The 20867-nt window shown below is 38.9% G+C and overlaps 1 protein-coding gene across 1 annotated transcript in view; it reads left to right on the top strand.

The window, feature by feature from the left end:
• MAN1A1 (mannosidase alpha class 1A member 1) overlaps positions 1-20867 on the top strand; it is a 141256-nt gene that overhangs the window by 22495 nt on the left and 97894 nt on the right. Inside the window, exon 2 of the mRNA XM_035538628.1 lies at positions 14307-14403. Coding sequence (XP_035394521.1) covers positions 14307-14403 — 97 coding nt within the window. The remainder of the gene's footprint in view (positions 1-14306; positions 14404-20867) is intronic.

The following is a 20867-nucleotide window of genomic DNA, read 5'->3' as shown; positions in this document are numbered from 1 at the left end:
ATCAAATGCAGCTGTGGGTAAGCTGTTTCATGTGACTTAACCAAGATAGGTAGATACAAATGTGAAATGGGCAGAAGTCATGAATTCATACGTGACATTATATTCATCATATTTTGATAAGGTCTGATTACCTTAATTGTTCTTGAATCTTTCTGTACTAAAGCAGTAAGTATATAGCTCTTAAATTGCTCTTTGAAGTAAGCTGACGGTGTTTTGTGTAGCTGAAACAGTTTATGCAGTATAGAAAAAAAAACACTAGAAATGTTTCTGAAGGCTGGTAACAACTCATAGTTGTCATCTTGAATATTTTAAACTCAGCCAAAATCTGGGGCTGGAATGAGAGTTGTACCCTCGTTGCTGACGGGGAGAAGCAGGTTGGTGTACTTGTTCTGTAAAATTTAGGTAAATATGTGAGGTCCTTACTGGCGTTGATGGCATCCCAGGACAGCCGGGCCTGGCTGGGCACTGAAGCCAGGCCAGGCTGTGCGGGTCTGGGGCTGGAAGCCCCAAGGCTGGGGCCAGTGTGGCCTCACCAGGCAGCCAGCTCCACTGCCCCAAGGGCCCATGGGGAGAAAGTTTCTCCCATATCCACTCTGAACCTCCCTTAGTACAGCTGAGCCTCCTCGTGTCTCTGGCTCCCTCATCTCCACCACGTCCCACAGGTACCGGGGTGCTGTCACCCCTGGAGCTGCCTGCCCCAGGCTGGGCCAGCCCCGGTCCCCAGCCTCTCCTCGCAGGGCAACTGCTCCATCCCCCATCATGGTGGGGGAGCTGAGCTCACACTGAGCTCGCCACAGTTTATCCATGTCTTTTCTATACTGGGAGGCCCAAAACAAGGCATGGTATCTAGACAGGGTCTCACGAGTGCTACGTTTTGGGGGATAATCCCAACTGCCAATGGACAGGCTGTGCTCCTGCAGCGTAGCTGCTGGCTCGTGCATGGCTCCCCATGCACCAGGCTCTTCATGAGCTGCTCCCCAGCCTGCCATGCTGGCTGCTGTTGCAAGGGGTTATGGACTTTGCATTTGTCCCTGCTGCATGTCACAAAATTCCTGTTGGCCTGTTCCTTCAACCTGTCTTGGTCTCAGAGTGGCAGCCCTGACACTCTCAGATGGGATGTCCATCACACACACACACACACACACACACACTTAGTGTCACCTGCAAGCCTGGTGAGGTTGCACTGCATCATGTCCTCCAGATCATTGATAAAGTTTTTGTTTGTTAGTTTGTTTTAAAAAAGGAAATGAATTAATATTGTCTGCTCTTGACTTTCATGTAACTGTTTTTCAGCTGTCGGGAAACAGTCCAATCCTTTTGCTCTAATTTCAGGCTATTAGGCTGCAGATACTTTTCTGTGCGTCATGATAATGATGCAGACTTAGCCCTTGATCCATGCAGCAACTGTGTTCTGGATTAATCTATGTAAATACTCTTCAGTGAGTCGACACTGACTTCTGATAGTGCAGTTTCACCACAGTCACAATAATGGCCTCAAACAGCAGAGCACTGCAGTTTCTTTAACTGAATGCTGGAGAGAGGAGAGGGGAACAGAAGGGAAGTTCTAATTTGGGGCAGGGGAAGAGGAGAAGATTACAGCTGAGAGTTAGTGGCACGCGGATGAGGATTTGTTATGGACTTCTCTGGTCTGGCCTTCTGTCAAGAGCTGATGGCTTGAGGCGATGCGAAAAGCGTTTATTGGCAGTGCCCAGTATTTTGGAAAGCTCAGTGCCCTGCACTTCGTGAATTGTTACAACATCTAGCTTACTAAGTCTCTCATCAACTGATATCGAATAGTTTTTATAATTGATTTATTTTGTGGTTTTGCATGCTGTGACTAGTTTTGAGCTTCAGTTACCAACTACTTAACCAGGTCAGTAAAGGTCACAAATCCACTGATACTGCATACCTCACTCTTTTTTTTTTTTCTTAAGAAAAAACAATACTGGGAGAGGGGAATTCAAAAAAATTTCTTCAAAAGAATGTAGTTAAAGAAAAGAAAATGCAATTAAAGAAATCAATGCACTTTGAAAATACATCTGAAATTCCACTTTTCAGTGCCAGCCTGGATTTGTATTGCAACTAAAACTTCTTACCAGTAAGGATATATTCCCCTTTGCCTCCTAATTTCTGAAATGTGCTCTAGTAAGGTTACAGCATTGTGGAATGAATGTAGACTCATTCTGCAGAGGGGAAATACTGCTGTTGTATTGCTGTCATTTTTTTTGGTTTGTTTTGTTTCTTTGTTTATTGAAAAACATCCTGGATAGGTCTACCTGCTTCGTCAGAACTAAATACCTCAACGCTTGTGGTGGTGTGGACAAATGTTTGGTCCTTGCTGACTTCAACTGCAGAGTAAAACTTAAAAGAATAGGAGTGGAGATTGCAAGTTCAAAATGTGGGGAAAAAATAAAAATACAATGAGGTACTGAGTGTACCTCATACCATGTTCTTCTAGGTAGCTTAAGGAGGACCCTGCCCTAGAAATGTGAGAAATCAGGTTGCAGTCACAGAGCTATCTCTAGTGTCACCACAGCTTGTGTCAGCTGAGTTTTCCTGATCCTCTTCTAATGGATGGCTAGTATGAGAGGCAAAAGGGGGCGGAAATCTTGCAGCCTTGAGTAAAGGTGTTGTGGTTTGACCCGGCCGGCAGCTAAACACCACACAGCCGTTCGCTCATCCTCCCCCCTCCCTCTCTGGGATGGGGGAGAGAAACAGGAAAGTGAAGCCTGTGAGTTGAGATAAAGACAGTTTATTAAGACAGCAAAATAATAATAACAACGACAATAATAATAATAGTAGTACTACTACTAATAATGTGTACGAAACAAGTGATGCACAATGCAATTGCTCACCACCCACTGACTGATGCCCAGCCTATCCCCGAGCAGCCGGCCCCCCCACCCCGGCTAGCTACCCCTATATATTGTTTAGCATGACGTTAGCATGACCCCTTTGGCCAGTTTGGGTCAGCTGCCCTGGGCCTGTCCCCTCCCAGCTCTTGTTGCACCCCCAGCCTGCTTGCTGGCAGGACAGAGCGAGAAGCTGAAAAGTCCTTGGCGTGGTGTAAGCACTGCTCTGCAACAATTAAAACATCAGCATATTATCAGCGCTCTTCTCATCCTAATCCAAAACATAGCACCCTACCAGCTACTAGGAGGAAAATTAACTCTGTCCTAACTGAAACCAGGACAAAAGGGAAAATTGTAAAGCGGTAAAAGGAAAAAGTCCAGCCCCAGTTAGTTGGGATAGGAGTGTCAGCATGGTGCATGCCAGCTGCACAGGTCAGTCTCAAGTGACATGCTAAGAGACATCACAGACTGTTTTGTAAACAAATGTGTGCCTGTGGAGATGTGTAGGAGCCCCAGAAAACTTAGTGTCTTCTGATATGCGATAATATACAACTTTGTAAAGTTGTTTGTATTAAAGAAGGAAGAAAAAATCGTGCTGAAACAGTGACTTGAGTCACCTTGATATTAATCACTTCATATGGATGTGCTGTGCTGCATAGCACTGTGCTTATTCTTTATTTGCATTACTCCTGCTGAGATTGGGAACTTCAGTGGCAGCACCACTAAGTAGAGCCAGGTACGTAACAAACATGTAGAAGACACAGTCCTTACCATGAATAATTTATAATCTAATTAGAAGCAAACCTTATCAAATAGCTGTTTAAAGAACCGCAGGAAGAAGTGGAGAACAAAAGCGTGATTGTATCATGCAGTTGCGGGAGCCTCGTTGTTCGCCCTGTTTGGCTTAGGAGTTCTTGGAAGCTCTAACAAGTAATAAGTAGACTAGGAAGAAAAAAATTGACACTGAGTGGGATGAGTTTCTATATAACAGTATTCTTTGTAAGAGTAGTATTTCCACAAATTGCTTTCGTTTTTTTTTCCTTTCCCTTTTATGACATTAGTCAAATTATGCATGAACTTCAGAGGCTGCTACTAATTCTGCATAAGATCAAAGAAATACATTTTTTTTTTTGGTACAGCTCTGCAATGTTTTTTAAGTGAAAATACTTCAGCTTTCTTTCTGGCTATTGTCAGTAATGAACAATCACAGGATGGTTTGGGTTGAAAGGGACCTTAAAGACCTTCCAGTTCCAACCCCTCCACCAGACCAGGTTGCCCAAAGCCCCATCCAACCTGGCCTTGAACACTTCCAAGGATGGGGCATCCACAGTTTCTCTGGGCAGCCTGTTCATGTGCCTCACTGCCCTCCGAGTAAAGAATTTCCTCTTAACCTCTAATCTAAATCTCCCCTCTATTAGTTTAAAACTATACCCCTTGTCCTATCATTATCTGCCCAAGTAAAACGTTGCTCTCCATCTTTTTTTATAAGTCCTCTTTAAGTATTGAAAAGCTGCAATAAGGTCAACCCTGAGCTTTCTCTTCCTCAGGCTGAGCATTCACAGCTCTCTTTACAGCTCTCTCAGCCTTTCTTCATAGGAGAGGTGCTCCAGCCCTCTGATCATTCTAATGGCCCTCCACTGGACCTGCTCTAACAGATCCACATCCTTCTTGAGTTCTTGCACATTACCTGGTGATGTAACATGTTTCTTCTTAAAGGGATATTTCACTAACACAAAACATATGTGATTATTTGCTTTAAAAAGTAGCAATTAGTGACTCTTCTTAGAAAAACGCATTGGAGCATCACTGATTTCTCCCTCATAGAGATTAAATCCAAACTGCTAAAATCATAGATTGTCTGAAGAAACAACATCTAGCTTTCACGCTAGCAATAAGGAAATAATTTTTCAGTCTGTCTATTAAAGAGTCCATCTGACTTCTTTGTTAGGTGTTTGATTGAATAAGATGTACCTTTGGAGAAATATAGACATCTTGACTGGCAAGCTTTAGGCTTCACTTTTTATTTTCTGAAACGCAGATCTTGGTAACAGTTGCTGAATTGTAAGATAGGGGCTGTATGGGATCCATTTCCATATGACTTAGAATGCTGTTATGTTGATTTCCGTCCTGTATACGTACACAGATGTCAATGGAAGATGAAGTGATCTGAAAATAGAGCATCTTCAACATTAATGTCAGCTGTGTTCAATTTCATAATGCTACACTTCAATACTACATCTGCATTTCTTTATCCACTAGTTTAGTTACTAAGAACATGCCATTGGTTCCTCCGCTAATAATTCAGAGTTGGACACCAAAGCAGTTTGGCAGCATCTGCCTGGATGCTTTCATCTTGTATCTGCTTTCAAGGCAGATATTTTCAGGAAAAACTCTTAAAATGCCTACAGAACACATTCAAGTCATAGCTTACATGGGGAAGAAACAAGCAAATATATCATCCAAATTCCTCGGTTTTAAAAGGAAATAGTGATTTTAAGGCCAGGCTGGATGGGGCCTTGGCCAACCTGATCTAGTGGGTGGCATCCCTGTCTGTGGCAGGGGATTGGAGTTAGGTGATCTTTAAGGTCCCTTCCAACCCGAGCCATTCTATGATTTCTTTTGCATCCATTTTGCTTACTATATATCAGGCAAAAGAAAGCTGAAGTTGAGTGAATTTATCTAAAATTGAGCTAGAACTGATCTACGTGACCAGCTTTGGATGGTTCAAGGTAGGATGAATGCTGTTATACAAGATTTGGTTAACTATATGAACCACACTTCTTTTCATTCTCTGAAATTTATAGCTTCATTTGGCTGAAATTAGCCAGATCTTAGGCTTCAGAAAATGCAAGGACAGTTCTTCATGGGGAGGGTTATGCGTTGTTCATGTCTTCCTAGTTTTTGTTTAGTCAAACACGGGGTCTCAGCTAGCATGGTTCTGTGCTGGACCAAATAGTTTGTTTTTCTTATCTCTGGTGTTGGGATGGCTAGGGAAGAAGCAGACCATAGATATCAGCTTGTTCTGAATGATACTAGTATTTGGAGTATGGAGGCAAACTTTCATCTTCCATCAAGTTTCTGTGCCTTATCACTCTCACCCTGTGACTTTTGCTGAAATGAACTGTGCAATAGTTAAAGCAACATAGCCCAGCTCTGACTTGTAACCTAACTGTAGAGCACTGTGGTTTGCAATTGCATCCATTTGTTCAGGAAATTCATGCTTTTAGATGTGCTTTACTGTTCAGTAAGGAAAGATATGCCTGGGAAATGAGTAAAATGATTACCATTGAGTAATGTGGTAAGTCATACAATAATTTTCAAACGAACTCATGATTTTTAATTTTTTCTTTTTTGATTAAGACACCAAAGCATCAGGGCTGCTGTTCTTATTAATTATTTCTTGTACAAAATAGTCTAATTTTTCTGCATGCGTGTGCATTAAATAAAATATGCAGTAATAAAATAAGTGTAGAAAATAACCTTACCTGCAAATTTCCTGTTCTCTTTAGTTAGCTTTTAATTGGGATTCTTGTTACGGAATTAATCGAATAATTTATTCCTTTTAAAATGTGTAACATAATGAAGCACTGTGCGGTGTCTGTCCCTGGTTAACAAATGATGCCCACAGCAGCATATGATGAACATTAGTTGAGTAGTTTAATACACTACTAAAGAGGCTTACAAGCTACTGTGAGGAGTAGAAAATAGAAGAATAGAAGCTTATCTGTAACTTAACATAACCCGTGTGGGAATAATACTTAGCATTTCTGTCAAACTTTCCATTTGAGGATTTTGAAGTACTTTGCAATACAAATGATGAATTAATCCTCAGAATAGTCCTTAACGTTTTTATTTTCCCTCTTAGTTCTCTTTTATATGCAGAACCTGGATTTTTGTTTTAAATTTTTTGTGTGTGGGCAAGAAATGAATAATTTGTAAGATCCTGAAATGCTGAGGCATAGCAGCAGTTTGCTCACATATCCTTTTAATGCAGAGCAGTAGGTACAGAAGCATATAAAATATTTCATGATATGATGTGCATATTTAATATTAACAGAGAGTCCTGTAAATGGGTTTGGCTAGCCTTATTCTATTGGCGCTGTAAGAGCTCTAGGTATTTCCACCTGGGGACTGTGCTGCATGCCCTGTGCTGTGGGTAGTGGTTTCAGAAGTACTTTGGAGACTTCGAGTGGTTTCAGAAGTACTTCTGAGTTCTCAGTCCTTTGCTCCTGTGACAAGGCAAATGAAGACATGAGTTAAACAGCCTTCACCTAAATGTTTCCAAAATCTCTAGCTGCTTCTTTTTGGAAAACGGGAGCCTGGAATTGTTGTTACGGGCCCATTAGCTAACAGAGAAGTCTCCTTTGGGGTTTACTTGGCTGGAGTGAGAGTCCTGTCACAAAGTACTAGTAGGAGCTCCAGCCTGAATGCGCTTCAGAGCATGCTTGTCATCCACCTGCTAAATGAGAAGCAGGCACACTTTGCAGGGACTGTTAAACGCACAGTGACAGTGTGTAGCTTGCGTTTAACTCGGGATGATGCCATTAGGAAATGAGGTTATAAACACCAGGAACCTGTCAAGCTCCTGATTTGCAGTAATCTTCCTGCTGACAGATAAGTGGTGATATATACATAAATATATATATGTAAAGTTTCATAGCGACAGGATTTATTTTACATGTCTTGAAGGAGATAAACAAATTTCTGTTGCTAGCGGAGAAAGGGAGTATATTGTCATTTGTGTCTTGTTTTGTCAGATTCAAAGAAAAATGTAACCAATATCCAATGAGATTAACTTTCTTTGGATATTTGAGATTTTTTTGCAGCTTAGTTTCTGAAATAAGAAATAGTAACTGAAAATGAAGAGCTTAGAATAAAATTCTGTCGACTGTGAGTGCTATTTTTAAATTTCAAATCAAACTGGAAATGATTCTACCTACAGAAAACAAGATCTGAATACAAACTGATTAGTTGATTTCTCTATCTAGTTTTCTAATGAATCTCGGCCTTCAGTCAAGAACCTAACTCTGAGATTTTGTTTTGTGAAGAGCTGCTTAAAAAGTAACATTCTTAGCAATCTAGCATAAAGGTAGACATAGTGTAACTTAAAAAAAAAAAAAGACATGTATCACTCCTTAGTCATACCTACATGTCTGCTGAGATTAGGTTATGAACTACTTAGCAAAGAATTAACTACAGTTGAGCACCCTACATTCTAGAGTATCCACTCTGGAGCAAGTATGAGCAGGGTAAAAAGCTGAAAATACAGTTATAAAGTACTTTTAAATCCTTTTTTTTTTTTTTTCCCTGAGGAAATTCAAGACAGTTATTAGTAATTGAAACACTTCCAGATGGAAAAGACAATGTGTTACGATTACCTGCAGTACTGCAAGAAAAGATTGGTAGTAATTCAAACCTTTTATTTCAAAGTAATAATAGTGAATAATGACAAAAGTAACAAAGATCATGCTCTGAAACAAAAGTAACTGCCAAGTGATTTCACAATGTAGTTGTGCTTCCTAATCCTAGGAAAAAAAAAAAAAGCGTTCTGTACTGAGATCTTCAGAAAAGTCCTATTACTTCATGTTTCCAAGATGTAGATCATTCAAGACAAGGTCAATAAACTCAGCAAATAACTTGTGTTTCTTTAGAAGTCTAATAGTACACTAAAGACCATTATGAAGATGGTGAAACACGGATGTAGTGCTTCCAGTAACTTCCAAAAACACAGGCTATGTGTTGCCAAAAATTACTCGCTGTGATAAACAACAAATTCCATAAAAGCATATGAAAAAGGAGCTCATATATGCTGCATCATTTTATGAAAGATGATAGTGAATCAGCTTAAGATCATACCGTTTTTTTCACAGAGAAATCCTGATTAGTGACCTTGTAATACCTTCAAAAGTACTGTTATGCTTACTAATAATAAAATTTCCAGAATGACTGAAGTTTTTCATCTGTATTGCAAGTACTTGAGGACAGTGAAAACAGCTGAGAATACATCTGCCATAGTTAGATACAGTTGCTTAACAGTAATGGGAATGGAAAGTAAGCAAGTAAGGCTTCCTAAAGCTTGAGTTTTAGCTAGTGGTTAATATAATATTGCCTGCAGAGCAAAGCAATCAGCTTTGCTCTGCAGGTTGTGTTGTGGTCACAAACGTCATTCACTGGAGGCCTGGTGGTGGGTTCACCATGACCAGCCAAGCAGCGTTCAGTTGCTTGCTCACCCAGTGAGAAAACTGATGGGTCAAGGTCAAGGAGGTTTATTAGGTGAAGGAAGGGAGGTGGGGCAGGGATGAGAGATGCAAAGGCCACTACCTGCATGCGGACATGAGTGTGACTTTACCTGGTGTGGGACATGCCTTTGGCCAGCCTGGGTCAGCTGTGTCCCCTCCCAATCCCTCACCGACCCCAGCCTACATGTGGTGGGGAGGAGAGAAGGAGTTGGGGGAAAAAGAGAAAGCCTTGATGTTACATAAGCACTGATCATCAATAGCCAAAACACTGGTGTGGTTATCAATGTATTTTAGCCACAAATTCAAAGCGGAACACCATACAGGGTGCTATGAAGAATGCTGACACCAGACCCAATGCAGGTATCAACCATGCGAGTTCATCTGTACAGGAGGAAAGTTTAAGTGGAATATGTTTAGAAAATTCTTAGTAATGTTAGGGACTTCCTTCATTTCCCTTACTGATGCTGTGAAAGGATGAAGAAGCTTTAGTTACAACAACAGGAAGGAGAAAAGATTCAGGGAGACTAGGCTGAGTGAACACACAGCTCTGTTAAGGAACAATTTAAAAGGTGAGAAAAACATGTAAAAGGCTCAGCATAGACTGAGAAAATCTTTTTAATCTAGCAATTAAAGTTTAATAGAGCAGACATGCGAAGTGTTATGTTTTCTTATTTTTTTTTCATGTTAGAGTTTCTCAAGGGTCTTCCTCTGTTGGGTGTCCAGTACCATTTTAGTCTTCTGCTTCCCTCTCATCTTGACATGGTTTAAATGACTCTGTTGAAGGTCAAGATGGTACTATTTCATGCTGTGAGATTTTTTTCCTTAATATTGCAGTTCTAAAAGGTGCTTGAATTCTTTTCCTGACATCCTTTCTGACATCTCCCCAGCTTACATCTTAACAGCTGAAAATAGATCTTATTAAGTTCTTATTTTCACTCCACCTGGTACCGCAGTAGTTTACATCTAAATACCATTACTGTGCTGATTCAGCATCACTCATTTTCTGGCAACGTTTCACGCCTGAACTCTTGGGTACTCCTGTTTGAATAGAACTGTATTTTGCACATTTCAAGTGGTTTATGTGTCCTTCGCAGACATTGTGTTAGAGTGCTTAGAAGATGGCAGTAGCTGTAATACCAGCAAATGGGAATGCGTGGTCAGCATTATAGCTCTAGTAAAAGTCTTTGTTTCTGCTTCTGGAGAACAAACCTGTTTGGTTTTGGTTTAATTATTTTTATTTATTATTATATTGATCTGGTTGATTTAAAAAAAAAAATCTTTATCTTGCTCTAAAGGAAGCAAAAAAAAAAAGAGAGAGGTCCTTTCATGAATAGCATCAGAACCCTCAATTTTTTCTTCTAAGTCTTTGCTGATGCCAATTATAACAGCACACTTCCCCAACAAAGGTGGGGTGGTATTTTGATATTTTCTGACTTCATAAGTCAAAATCATTGCTTCATTTCTTTTCAGAAGGTGTAAAAGCAGCCAGCTTACTAGTGAAAAAGTGCTAGATAGTCAAGCATTTGGCTGTGGCTTTTAATTCTGAATGCCCTGTGGTAGAGCTTGATCAGAAATGGACTTGGCTGATGTTGGTGCAGGGCCTCCCAGTGAGCTGTCAGGCTCTTCTGGATTTTCAGGTTCAATGAACGTATCTTAGCAAAAGTATGACATCCTGGAGGAATCCTACTGACATCCTGGAGGAATAATAAGGAATTATTTGAAAGCACTCAGGTGAAATCATTTCATTAGTTACACTGTAGAGAAGTTTGAGAGCATCTGGAATCATCTGACCAAAAGCTGTCAGATTCTTCATCATTAGGAACTTGTTACATGGATGTTCTCAGTGAAAGTGAGATTTATTTGGAAATTTCAAGCGATCAGTGGTACCTGTGCAAGGAGTCAGAGAGGTGATCAAAAGGCTTGATGAATTAAAAAAAAAAAAAGTCTGGAGACGTCTCATGCAAACAGGTGAAAACTGCAAGGATAGATGAATTTCTGCAAGCAATTGTTAAATTTCATTACTGAACTTCCAGTGCTAGGAGTTTGGCTTAAGCAAAGGCTTAATTATCTTTGACTTGAGTCTATTCAAGTTGCTACTCACTATTTTAGAATTTTTTCATTCATGTGTAAAAAATAAACCTGTTAACAGGTAGGAAATTCTTTTTAGTGGGAAACTTAAACTCCTGCAGGGGAAAAAGCATATAGAGCACTGCTGATGCATTGAGTTCTAGAAACTGAGATTTCCTGGTAAGTTAGAAGCACAAACTGTGACTGTTGTCTGGCAGTGTAAAGTTGGTGGGTTTTTAAGGCTACTTATCTATGGGTTATTTGCACAGCAAGTGGAGTAACACTGAGTCCTAGTCACTCTTTGCTGCATAGACACATTTGACATTTGTGTTTGGTTGCTAGTAGTTACACTTGTCTAGTTTGCCGAGTAGTTAATACTCAGCAAAATGGGAGGACATTTTGAGAAATAAGAGTTGATGTTCATTAATATCTAATAATAATTATTGTTAGAAGGTAGGGTCTTCTGTGAGGGTTAGCTTCCTGCCTTACTCTCTGTGGGTTGGCTAACCAGAAGGTAATCAGGGTGGCTCCTGTTAGGAGCACACATCTGCATTTACAGTGCAATACAGTCAAAATGTACCTCAGCTGGAAAAGGCAACTGAGGAGACGTCTTGTAGGGTCTTGCTCTTTATGACCGTTTTGGTCGAACTGAACTGGGTTTGGAGCTGTTCCTGACTTTTCTGCTTGGTAACTCTGATACTCCTGGCAATCTGACATGGAGAACGAAACAGGACAGAAATGATCCTCAAAACCCAAGTTCCGTTTGCAGAAGTTTCTGCTCCCTGAACTGACTTGGTGTGGGGATAGGTGAGCATCATCTGTTTTCTGCAAGAGACAGAGCAGGGTTGTACTAGAAGAAAAAGGAAGGAAAAAGGGAACGACTATGTTAGTACTGGCTTGAACAGTCTTAATTTTGTTATAATATGGCATCTTTAGACACTTTGATTCAGATCACTTAATTACAGCTTTGATTTAAATAAATAAATAAGCCCTTCCTTGTGGTGTTCCTAGATTAAGATTAAACAAATTAAAAGAATTCTGATGTGATTTTATAAGAAAATAAGCATGTTTTTCTGTGCTTTGATAAAGCATAGAAAATGTCAGGTTCAGTGCAGGTCAGGATTTAGCCTGCTGAAATCTCTGAGAATTTGCATTCTAATACCTAAAGCTGAGCTTGCAAATCTGGCACATGACTGCAGGGCAGAATAAATCTTTCTTGTATAATATGCAAAATTACTGGAGAACTTAATTGGTAAATTAGAAAATAGCCTTATGCTGTGGCTAAATGATCGGTTTCATATGATCCTGATCCCTCTTGCCAGGGGTTGGGAATGTCACATAGAGATAAAGGCTGCTGCTTGGCTGCCTGCTGCCAGGTCTGCGCTGGGACAAGATGCCCCTGTCCCTGGAGAGCTCCTAAGCCATCCCTGAGTGAAGCTGAGCGAGGGATTTGGCTCCTGCCAGGCAATGTATCAGTGCCACCCGCGGCCGGAGGATGTTTCCACACAGCCTCTTACTGCCTTTCAGCTGAGATCTAACACCATGCTAACTTCCTGGTTGAAAGTGCTCATATATTAAATGCAGATATGGTTTTTTTTAAACTTGTGAAGTTGGCCCTCTAAAGACTGTAGAGTAAATTAACATTCCTGAATTTTCCCACAGGATTGATGCGCATTTATGCTCCTTTAAATGGAGAAGAAACATTTTTTCTCAGGGGCATAGCAGTACTCTAGAAAATCTGTTGTCATTTATTATAGTCTGGTTTAATGCAGATTTTTAATTGACATAATTTCTCTAAGTAATTTGAGCAACGGAGAGGAAGGAAGAAAGTTTAGGATTACTGTTATCAGCATGTCCTAAGGCTGTTGCTTTTAAATGTAGGATTATAACTGCTATTTAACGGAATTATCCTTGACACACGTGGCCTCAAGAAGAGGTCTGAAAGCAAGGGCAGTGCAGTGTTGTCAGCTGACAGCCTGAAGCAGTGTCTTTGAAAAGGTCTGAAACCATCACTTCTTGTCTGGCAGATGACCTCTGGCATTCCTAGCTCTGCTCTGCTTTGTGGAAGGAGGGAGGAAAGACAACGCGGAGGCAAAGACTCTCCTCTTACGTAAAGCCAGGTTGCTGGTAGTGGTCCTTGAAAAAGGCTCTTCCCGAGCAGGGGTTAGAGATGTTGCTGTTGAAGGGAGATGGTGGACCTACTGAGTGGCAGTGGTTCTTCACCAGACACCAGGGAGCTGTGCTTTTGTCCTAGCTGCATGCCTGGGGAGGGACAGGTTCACCTGAGCCACCCCCAAAAGGCACCCTTTGAGCTAGCTCTTGGCTGATCGTGGTAGGAGAGGGTGTGAAGTGTCCTTGGGTGAATCTGCTGCCTGCTTCTGACGTGAATGCCCTCTGCTTGTATTGCAGAGCTGCTGTGCTGGGTTCCCCAAGGGAGGTTTCCAGAGCAGTATTTATTTGTGGTGCATCTGTGTACGGAAAAAGCATCTTTATAGCCAAGCTTAGTTAGTTGTAAAAGTTCTTGGCTGTTTGTGCAAAATGATATGTAAGAATAGCTACAGAGGCATACAGTAACATTTATAGTCACAGAAGATTATATCATAACAAACTCAAAACCTTTCCTAGATGCCTTGCCTGCCCATTCTAACTTCATTTTTCTGTTATTAGCTGTATTGAGTTTGAACCACATTAATTTTATGTAAGAAAATCTCTGCCAGACTGAAAATTCCTGTGAGCTGCTCTTAAATGTGACTGCAAAACTTCCTGCTGTAGGATAAACAAAAACTTAAATGTTGCTTCCATCAGTTTAAGAGGTGTATTCTTAAGGGAAAAATAATATCTGAATTAATGTATAACATAAATTCATTTAAAAAAATCATTTTTGATTCTATGTTGACCGTAAGCATACAGATAACAGCATAGGTGGATCTGACAGACATAGAGCTCTTAGGGTAACCATGCTGCTACCACCCGGAAAACAGTGCTACTGTTATTCTTGTGTGAAATATTTCATAGTTCTGATGCATAGAACATGAATATAATTAAGCATTGTATTAAATATATTTAATATTGAGAGTATTCTTAAGTCAGTATTTTCCGTGGCTTCTTGCAAAATAAACATTTTAATCCTCCTTTTGTTTCCCTGCAGATGATGAAACATGCCTGGGATAATTATAAGCGTTACGCATGGGGATTAAATGAACTGAAACCCATATCTAAGCAAGGACATTCAAGCAATTTATTTGGTGAGTAGAGTGTATTTTTGTGCTTAGTGACGTTAGTATAAAACAGTAAATCAGCTGAAAAGATTATAGGTGATAAACACATGTTCTTTCTAGCCTTTGTGATGCAGTGTGGTGTTTCTTGCTTGTTATGTATAGAAAATAACAGTTAATGAAGGTCATGCTGTCTATGACTCTTATAGATTCCTTTCTGAATGAGAATAAATGAAGTGTCATTGCTGCATGATAAAGAAGTAGTTTTGTTGCATTAAACACTGCCCTACCTTAAAACTTTTCATATAAAGTGGAACTCTTCGACACCAGATTCAGTAAGCATGAAACAGAAACTGTAAGGGGGGAGGTGGAAGGGGCTTCAGAAAAGTCCTGTACAGGGAACAAGCATCGTTACTGGGTAATCTCTACTACCATGAAGGTAGCTGAAGCTGTCTGCAGTTCTCAGCAATTTATGCCCATTCCTTGAAGAAACTTGTTAATCCCTATCACTCAGGCTCCCTTAACAGGCTTTTTCTTTCATGAATATAAACATTATTTGCACCTCTAAATGTTACACAGGAGATGTTTAAATAACACCCAAGTTGTTATCAGTTTAGGACAAATATGGAGCTGAAAAGCTCCAGTAGGAGAGGCACACTGCAGAAATCCAGTGTAATGAGGCAAGACCTTTTAATGTGCAAGTGGGACAAAGCTTGGATAAACAGCAGCTGAAGGGCACCAGAATTCTGAAGAAGCGTGAGAAAGCAGTCCTATGAGTTGTCATCTTCAGTTTTGCAGAGAAATGATCAATTAAGCTGTTTAACTGCAATCTTTGTATTCAAATAAATTCTGTTTTCCAAACAGAAAGCTGAAAAAATGAATTAATTTCTATAGCTGGGGTAAAAGTCAATATATTATTTTGATTTTAACAGGAACTTATTTTGTTGACTGTGTGGAAAAGACAGTTTCAAGTGGGAACAGTTCCTAAAACAGCTTAAATAGAGCACTTATCAAATTCTCAACTATATTTGGAAGTTGCTAAGAGACAGCAGTTGTGATTACAAAAATAAGTGTGAAAATACAACATCTACATTGATGTTGCTGCACTGCTAAGGTGACATCAAAAAAAAAGTTTTACTAGATAATTATAGAGTTAGATATTGGACTTTAAATATGAATTGGGTGTTTGAAACCAAAGCAGTTTGGGTGAACTTCAGGGTTAACTTGGGCTTCTATTTTCATGTGTAAAACTAAAATTGTTTGATTATCAGCTTTCAGATTATTGATAGTTTTGCAGTTTAATATCAGATTTAAGTAACTGTTTAATGCAATCCTGTTTTTTTTTCTTGGAGGACAAGAAAATGTTGCATGATGTCTTGAAAATTAAAATGCTTAATCTAGTTTCATTGGCATCAGAAGTGGTATAAAAATTTAAGTGATTTGAGTTCCTAATGGTACTGCATGGATTTGCAGAAAAAGCAGTAGATATATTGACTTGTGAAATTCTTAAGTAGAAGTGCTGCGGATATAGCATAAGAATAAGTCACTGAAGGTACTGTTTAGTGTGCAACAGGAAAAGTGTTGAATTTGAAAATAAAACTGCATTTCAAAGAATAAGAGCCAGAGTCAGTTTAAATGCAGACCACTTCATCATCGTGGTATCTAGCATAAGATCTTATTGCTGAGGAGATTTCCTTAGAAACGTCTCCACTCTTGTTGATCTTGGTGGCAAATCAAAATAAATATTGTTTCTCTTCCACTGTAATTCTTTACAAAATACTGAAGAGCAGCATATCTACCAGCCATGCTGTCTCATGAACCACCCTTTCCTGAATCTTTAATCTCCTTTTGTTTTTTAGAAACAAATCCTTGTTTCTGTAATGGTGTCCTCAGATCACTAGATCTGGTCGGTACGTTCATGTTTGAATTCCACAAATGCTTTTTTCTTTTTTGTAAAGGAATGAAAAGATGAACTGGTTTTGACTTTTTTGACCAAAAAAGAAAAAAAAAAAGTTGAACTTCTTTTAGCTCATGGAATGCCAAACAAGGTTTCTTTTCTGAATTAAATTATTGACAATAGGTTACCTCCAGCTCTGAATGCCTTGAATTTCCTCGCAACCCTCAGAAGTCAAGTAAGACCTTCAGTTTGCCGACAGCCATTATAACGATCTCTAATTTGCAGTGGTTGTCTTTTAATCTTGCTTCTAGGTCTCATTTTTCAAAAACTTCAAAAAAATTTTTTTCAAACGTTTCTGGTTTTAACAGCAGTAAGATATAGCGTACTTCATTAGCCAGGTGGTTAATTTTGAACTCTTCCCCTCCTGTTAATTAATTGGTGCCTCTACAGTACTTGAAATATATTGGAAATGTCTGTTAAGGGTTGGAGACTCTGAGTATTTCACAGTGGGGATTAGCAGGTTCCAATATTGTGGCTCACTGGTGCTTAATGTTGTATGGGTTACAGACAGTACAGTTCTTTGGGCACAGGAAGAGAGTTTTCAAAAGATATTGCTTCTGAGCTTAATTTTGGAGGTATTAATGCTTCAGTGAGGCATTTTGTAGGTAGATTATCGTGACTGTTGTCTTGAAGGCTCTGAGACACAAAAACAGCACGGGCATTTAACAAGCTCAATTACACATAGATGTGACTTTGGCAATACCATTGTGGATTTGGCAACGCATTTAATGCAATGTGATACTATTGTTAGGCTAGGTGGAAGAGGAATATTGCCAGCAAGATGATGACAGGAGAAAGTTGCATAGAAGCCCAGATGGTTCTGACCTCTGGGGAGGAAAAGCATCCTGATCTAGCACCTCACACAAATTAAGAGTAGTAGAGCTCTTCTGGAGATGAGGACTTCTTGAGGAGCTTTGAAGTGCCATTTTATTTTTCTTAAGCCCGTGAAGCAGACTTTTGAAGACAAGGGCCTGCCTTGGTCTTGCAGATATTCTGTGAGCAGTGTATGTGAGGAATGGGAGGTGTATTGATAAGCTTGAAAAAATCTTTAGAAAGGTAGCCTTTAGATGTACGTGACTATAGACATTCTGCTCTGTTATTTGCAGAACTTGATTCCTTTCACATGTGCACACTCAACTGTCTTTTAGGGAAAGGCTTAAACATATAGTGAGCTGAAATATTTTTGTTTCAGGATGAAGCCAAAGCCTAATGCTTGCCTCTGACCATTGCTAAGTCTTGTCAGCATATCCATGTAATGTTTTAATTTCCTTTTATTTGTCACTTCAGCTTTTACCATGTTATCTTGGCAGGTAACTGACATTATTGTGGTTTTTTAATTGTTTACACCAACTGCAAAGAATTCAGTTACAGTAACAACTATTTGAAAAGGCAGAACTGAAAAGACATCAGTTGTTGTCTTGGTAGTATTCTTAATATTTTAGTTCCATGAAGTTAACTGTACACTGCTTCTAGACTAATCTAGTAATTAGGAATAGCTAAACTTTTTTTTTTTTTTTCCTTCACCCTACCTGTGTGTGTCATCTATAATGGTATGACTTTTGCTGTGTACTCATTCTTCTTTATAAGTCCTAATTGTTCCTGCCTGGTAGAATATAGCCCCTGTGTAAGTGTTAAGTTTATTTTAAAAAAAAAAAAAAAAAAAAGCATAGAAGAAAGGTAGAATGGTAAAATCACAATTTTGTAACTTTAATATTTTTTTTTAATCTCCCATTCATCTCCCCCACCCTCGTCCCGGCCCTGGAGCTATTCTTCTCTAAGCCTTCTGTACTGATCTTAAAACTAATGAGCACTGCTGGTTGAGAGCTTTCTCTAGAAGTGATTTCTGCGCTTAAGCAAGTGTTACTAAAGGGCTTGTATAATTTCCTGTAACTGTATTCCATGTACAGCGTTGCAAGTTTAATAATAATGTAACTTGTGGATATAGTATAATTAGTCTCTGCCAGTGGAAAGGGACCTTTTCCAGAGGGATAAGGGGAGGCTTTTAATACTCACAAGCTGCAAAGCTGAAGTGTTATGGTTTAGCAAGATCCTGTTCTTCCCACTTTGAACTAATTTTTGAAGTTTATTGAATAGAGTATTGAGGTGTATGAAGATTTTTAAAGCCTGCTAATATTCATACTCAAAACTCTTCCATTGATCACCAATGTGTATTTTTAAACTGGTAGTTTATTAATATAGTTCACAAAATTTAATTTTACATGTATTTAAATAACATATGAATTAAAATTAAAAAGTTTCAATATTTTCCATCCCCACCCTTGTTTATTTTCACTGTTGCTGCTAAAGTCCCTGGAATTACCGATTTCAGTATGCAGTCTTAATTTTGGAAGTGAGCTTGAATTCTTTCACAAATAAATTAATAGAAACTTGTCTGAAGAATAACATCAGCAGATATGTGGATGAATGGCTCAGCACAGTGTTTGTGGAAGGAGGTTCTGCTTCAAAACTACTGTTTTTTCAACTAAGCAGGTCAATATGAAGGCAAGGAAGTTTATTGCCTTTTAAGATTTCCAAAAGCGTTTTTCAGGGTTATTAATGGCCTCTTCCAGTACTCTTCCAGTAATGCTGAGTCCATGCTCTCAAGTTACTTATCACAGCACTGGAAAATCAAGTGAACAGAGTGACAGCTTGGCAAGGATGACAAGCTACCCAAGGCAGTTAAAGCAATAGGAAACTGCAAGCAATTCTGTGAACCCAGAGGGATTTCCCTGATAGATGATAATTGCACTTTAAAATAGCAAATGGGTCCTAATATACCTAAATTTAAACTGGCACATAGTGGCACGGGAGATATGAATCTAGTTAAACTCAAAATAGGTAGTAAAGATTGACAACTTTTTGGTGTAATATATGGATGTCCATAAATAGTGGCAAGGATGGTGTGAATAAGGATTTATGGTTCCTTGTTGGGAACAATACCCTCTGGATAGGGTTGAAATATCAAATCTATAGAAGTAGAGTGTTCAAAGCAAGCAAAAGAAGGCGGTTCATTACAAAATGTGTAGCTGAGCTGTACAAGTGCCAAAGTCATGGTGGATGCTAATGGTTTCCATGGAAAGCAAGTAGACAAGGTAATGGAGGAAAAATTCATCAAGGGCTATTAAATACAAAGACACAAGAACTGGCACTAGAATGCACAGATCTCCAAAATACTGGAAATTAGAAGAGTATTCTAGAAATATCACTGCAGTGTTTAGTGTTACACAAATGAGAAGCCAGATCTTTTTTTTTTTTTTTTTTTTTTTTAAAGTATATAGTTTTGTTTTGTTTTTTTCCCCCACTCTTACCAGCTGGTAACAGTGACTGAAATTGAAAGTGTTGCTGGGGGATTGCCAGTATTTGAGCAAGTTTTGTGTTTTGGCATAGTACATTTTAATAACTAATCACTCTTGACACTTTAAATTGCTAATGATATTGGATAGGAGCCTTTACAGTCAACTTTAAATAAAAGAAAGCACTCTTTAAAAATTTGAGTCAATTTTTGAAACAGTGCTCTAAGAAACCTACAGCTCTAGTCAAAAAGTTAATTTTGTCAAACCTATATGTATTTTTGAATATACTGAGATTAATGTAGTTTAAAGTTATTGTTGTACAATGTGCATGTGTATACAGCTGAAAAAAATCAAATGCCTTATTATTTTTTTCCGCTCATATTTAATATTACAAAGTATCTGTTCTTATTTCTCATGTTAAGAAAATCTGAACTGCTCTTAATGGCTAGATTAAGAAAAAAATGTGATTGATTTTATTACTGCATTTTTGACTGGAATTTTGAGTCTGAAATGACAAATTGAAGGAAGCTTTCACTGAAAACATCTACTTTGTCTGAGTTTCTTCAACTTACAGTAACTGGAAGGTGACAAAACAAGTTTGTCTTGGTGGCTGTGAAGATAATGAAAGGTCTGGAAGATCAGGGTGGGGCTGAGTGCAATTTCAATACACCTATGTATAATTTTTTTTTCCACAATAGTGGAAGTACAAAGTAGCCATTAAAGCAGTTCTTCTGACAGTAATGGAGAAAAATTATTTTTGAACACTTGCATATTTTTAAGGGCATATACTTTATTTGTATATGCTGAATTTCCATCATATAAAAAAAATACTAATACAAATGTCATGTACTAATTTTCATACTTCATCTCAGAAACACAAAAAAGTAACTTTTTCTAGAATAACTAGCAACATTCTACTCCTCTTTTATGTTCATTCAAAAACAAGAAATCCTGGTGTATGGTGCTTGTTGTTTGGTGAATTATTTACAGGTGGGAGAGCTGATGCGTAGCATGACCTGAGGCCACTTCATACTTCATTCCATACTTCCCAATTTTGTCGTATGCTTTGCCACAGTTTTCTTCCATTCAGAATATGATTAAGAAAAAGAAAAGCAGTTGATTTCAAGGATAAGGGGAAAGCAATACGGCCTGGCCTCCATCCTGTTATAGGCAGTGCACTAAGACAGATTTCTGAAACTTCTCCCAGTAGTGTTCTGTTTGATTTGCCTGCAGATCACAAATCT

This window comes from Cygnus atratus, chromosome 3 (genome assembly GCF_013377495.2).
Source record: "Cygnus atratus isolate AKBS03 ecotype Queensland, Australia chromosome 3, CAtr_DNAZoo_HiC_assembly, whole genome shotgun sequence".
NCBI classification, from domain to species: domain Eukaryota; kingdom Metazoa; phylum Chordata; class Aves; order Anseriformes; family Anatidae; genus Cygnus; species Cygnus atratus.
The sequence above is the reverse complement of the archived record's forward strand: the minus strand, read 5'-3'. Positions and strand labels throughout refer to the sequence as shown.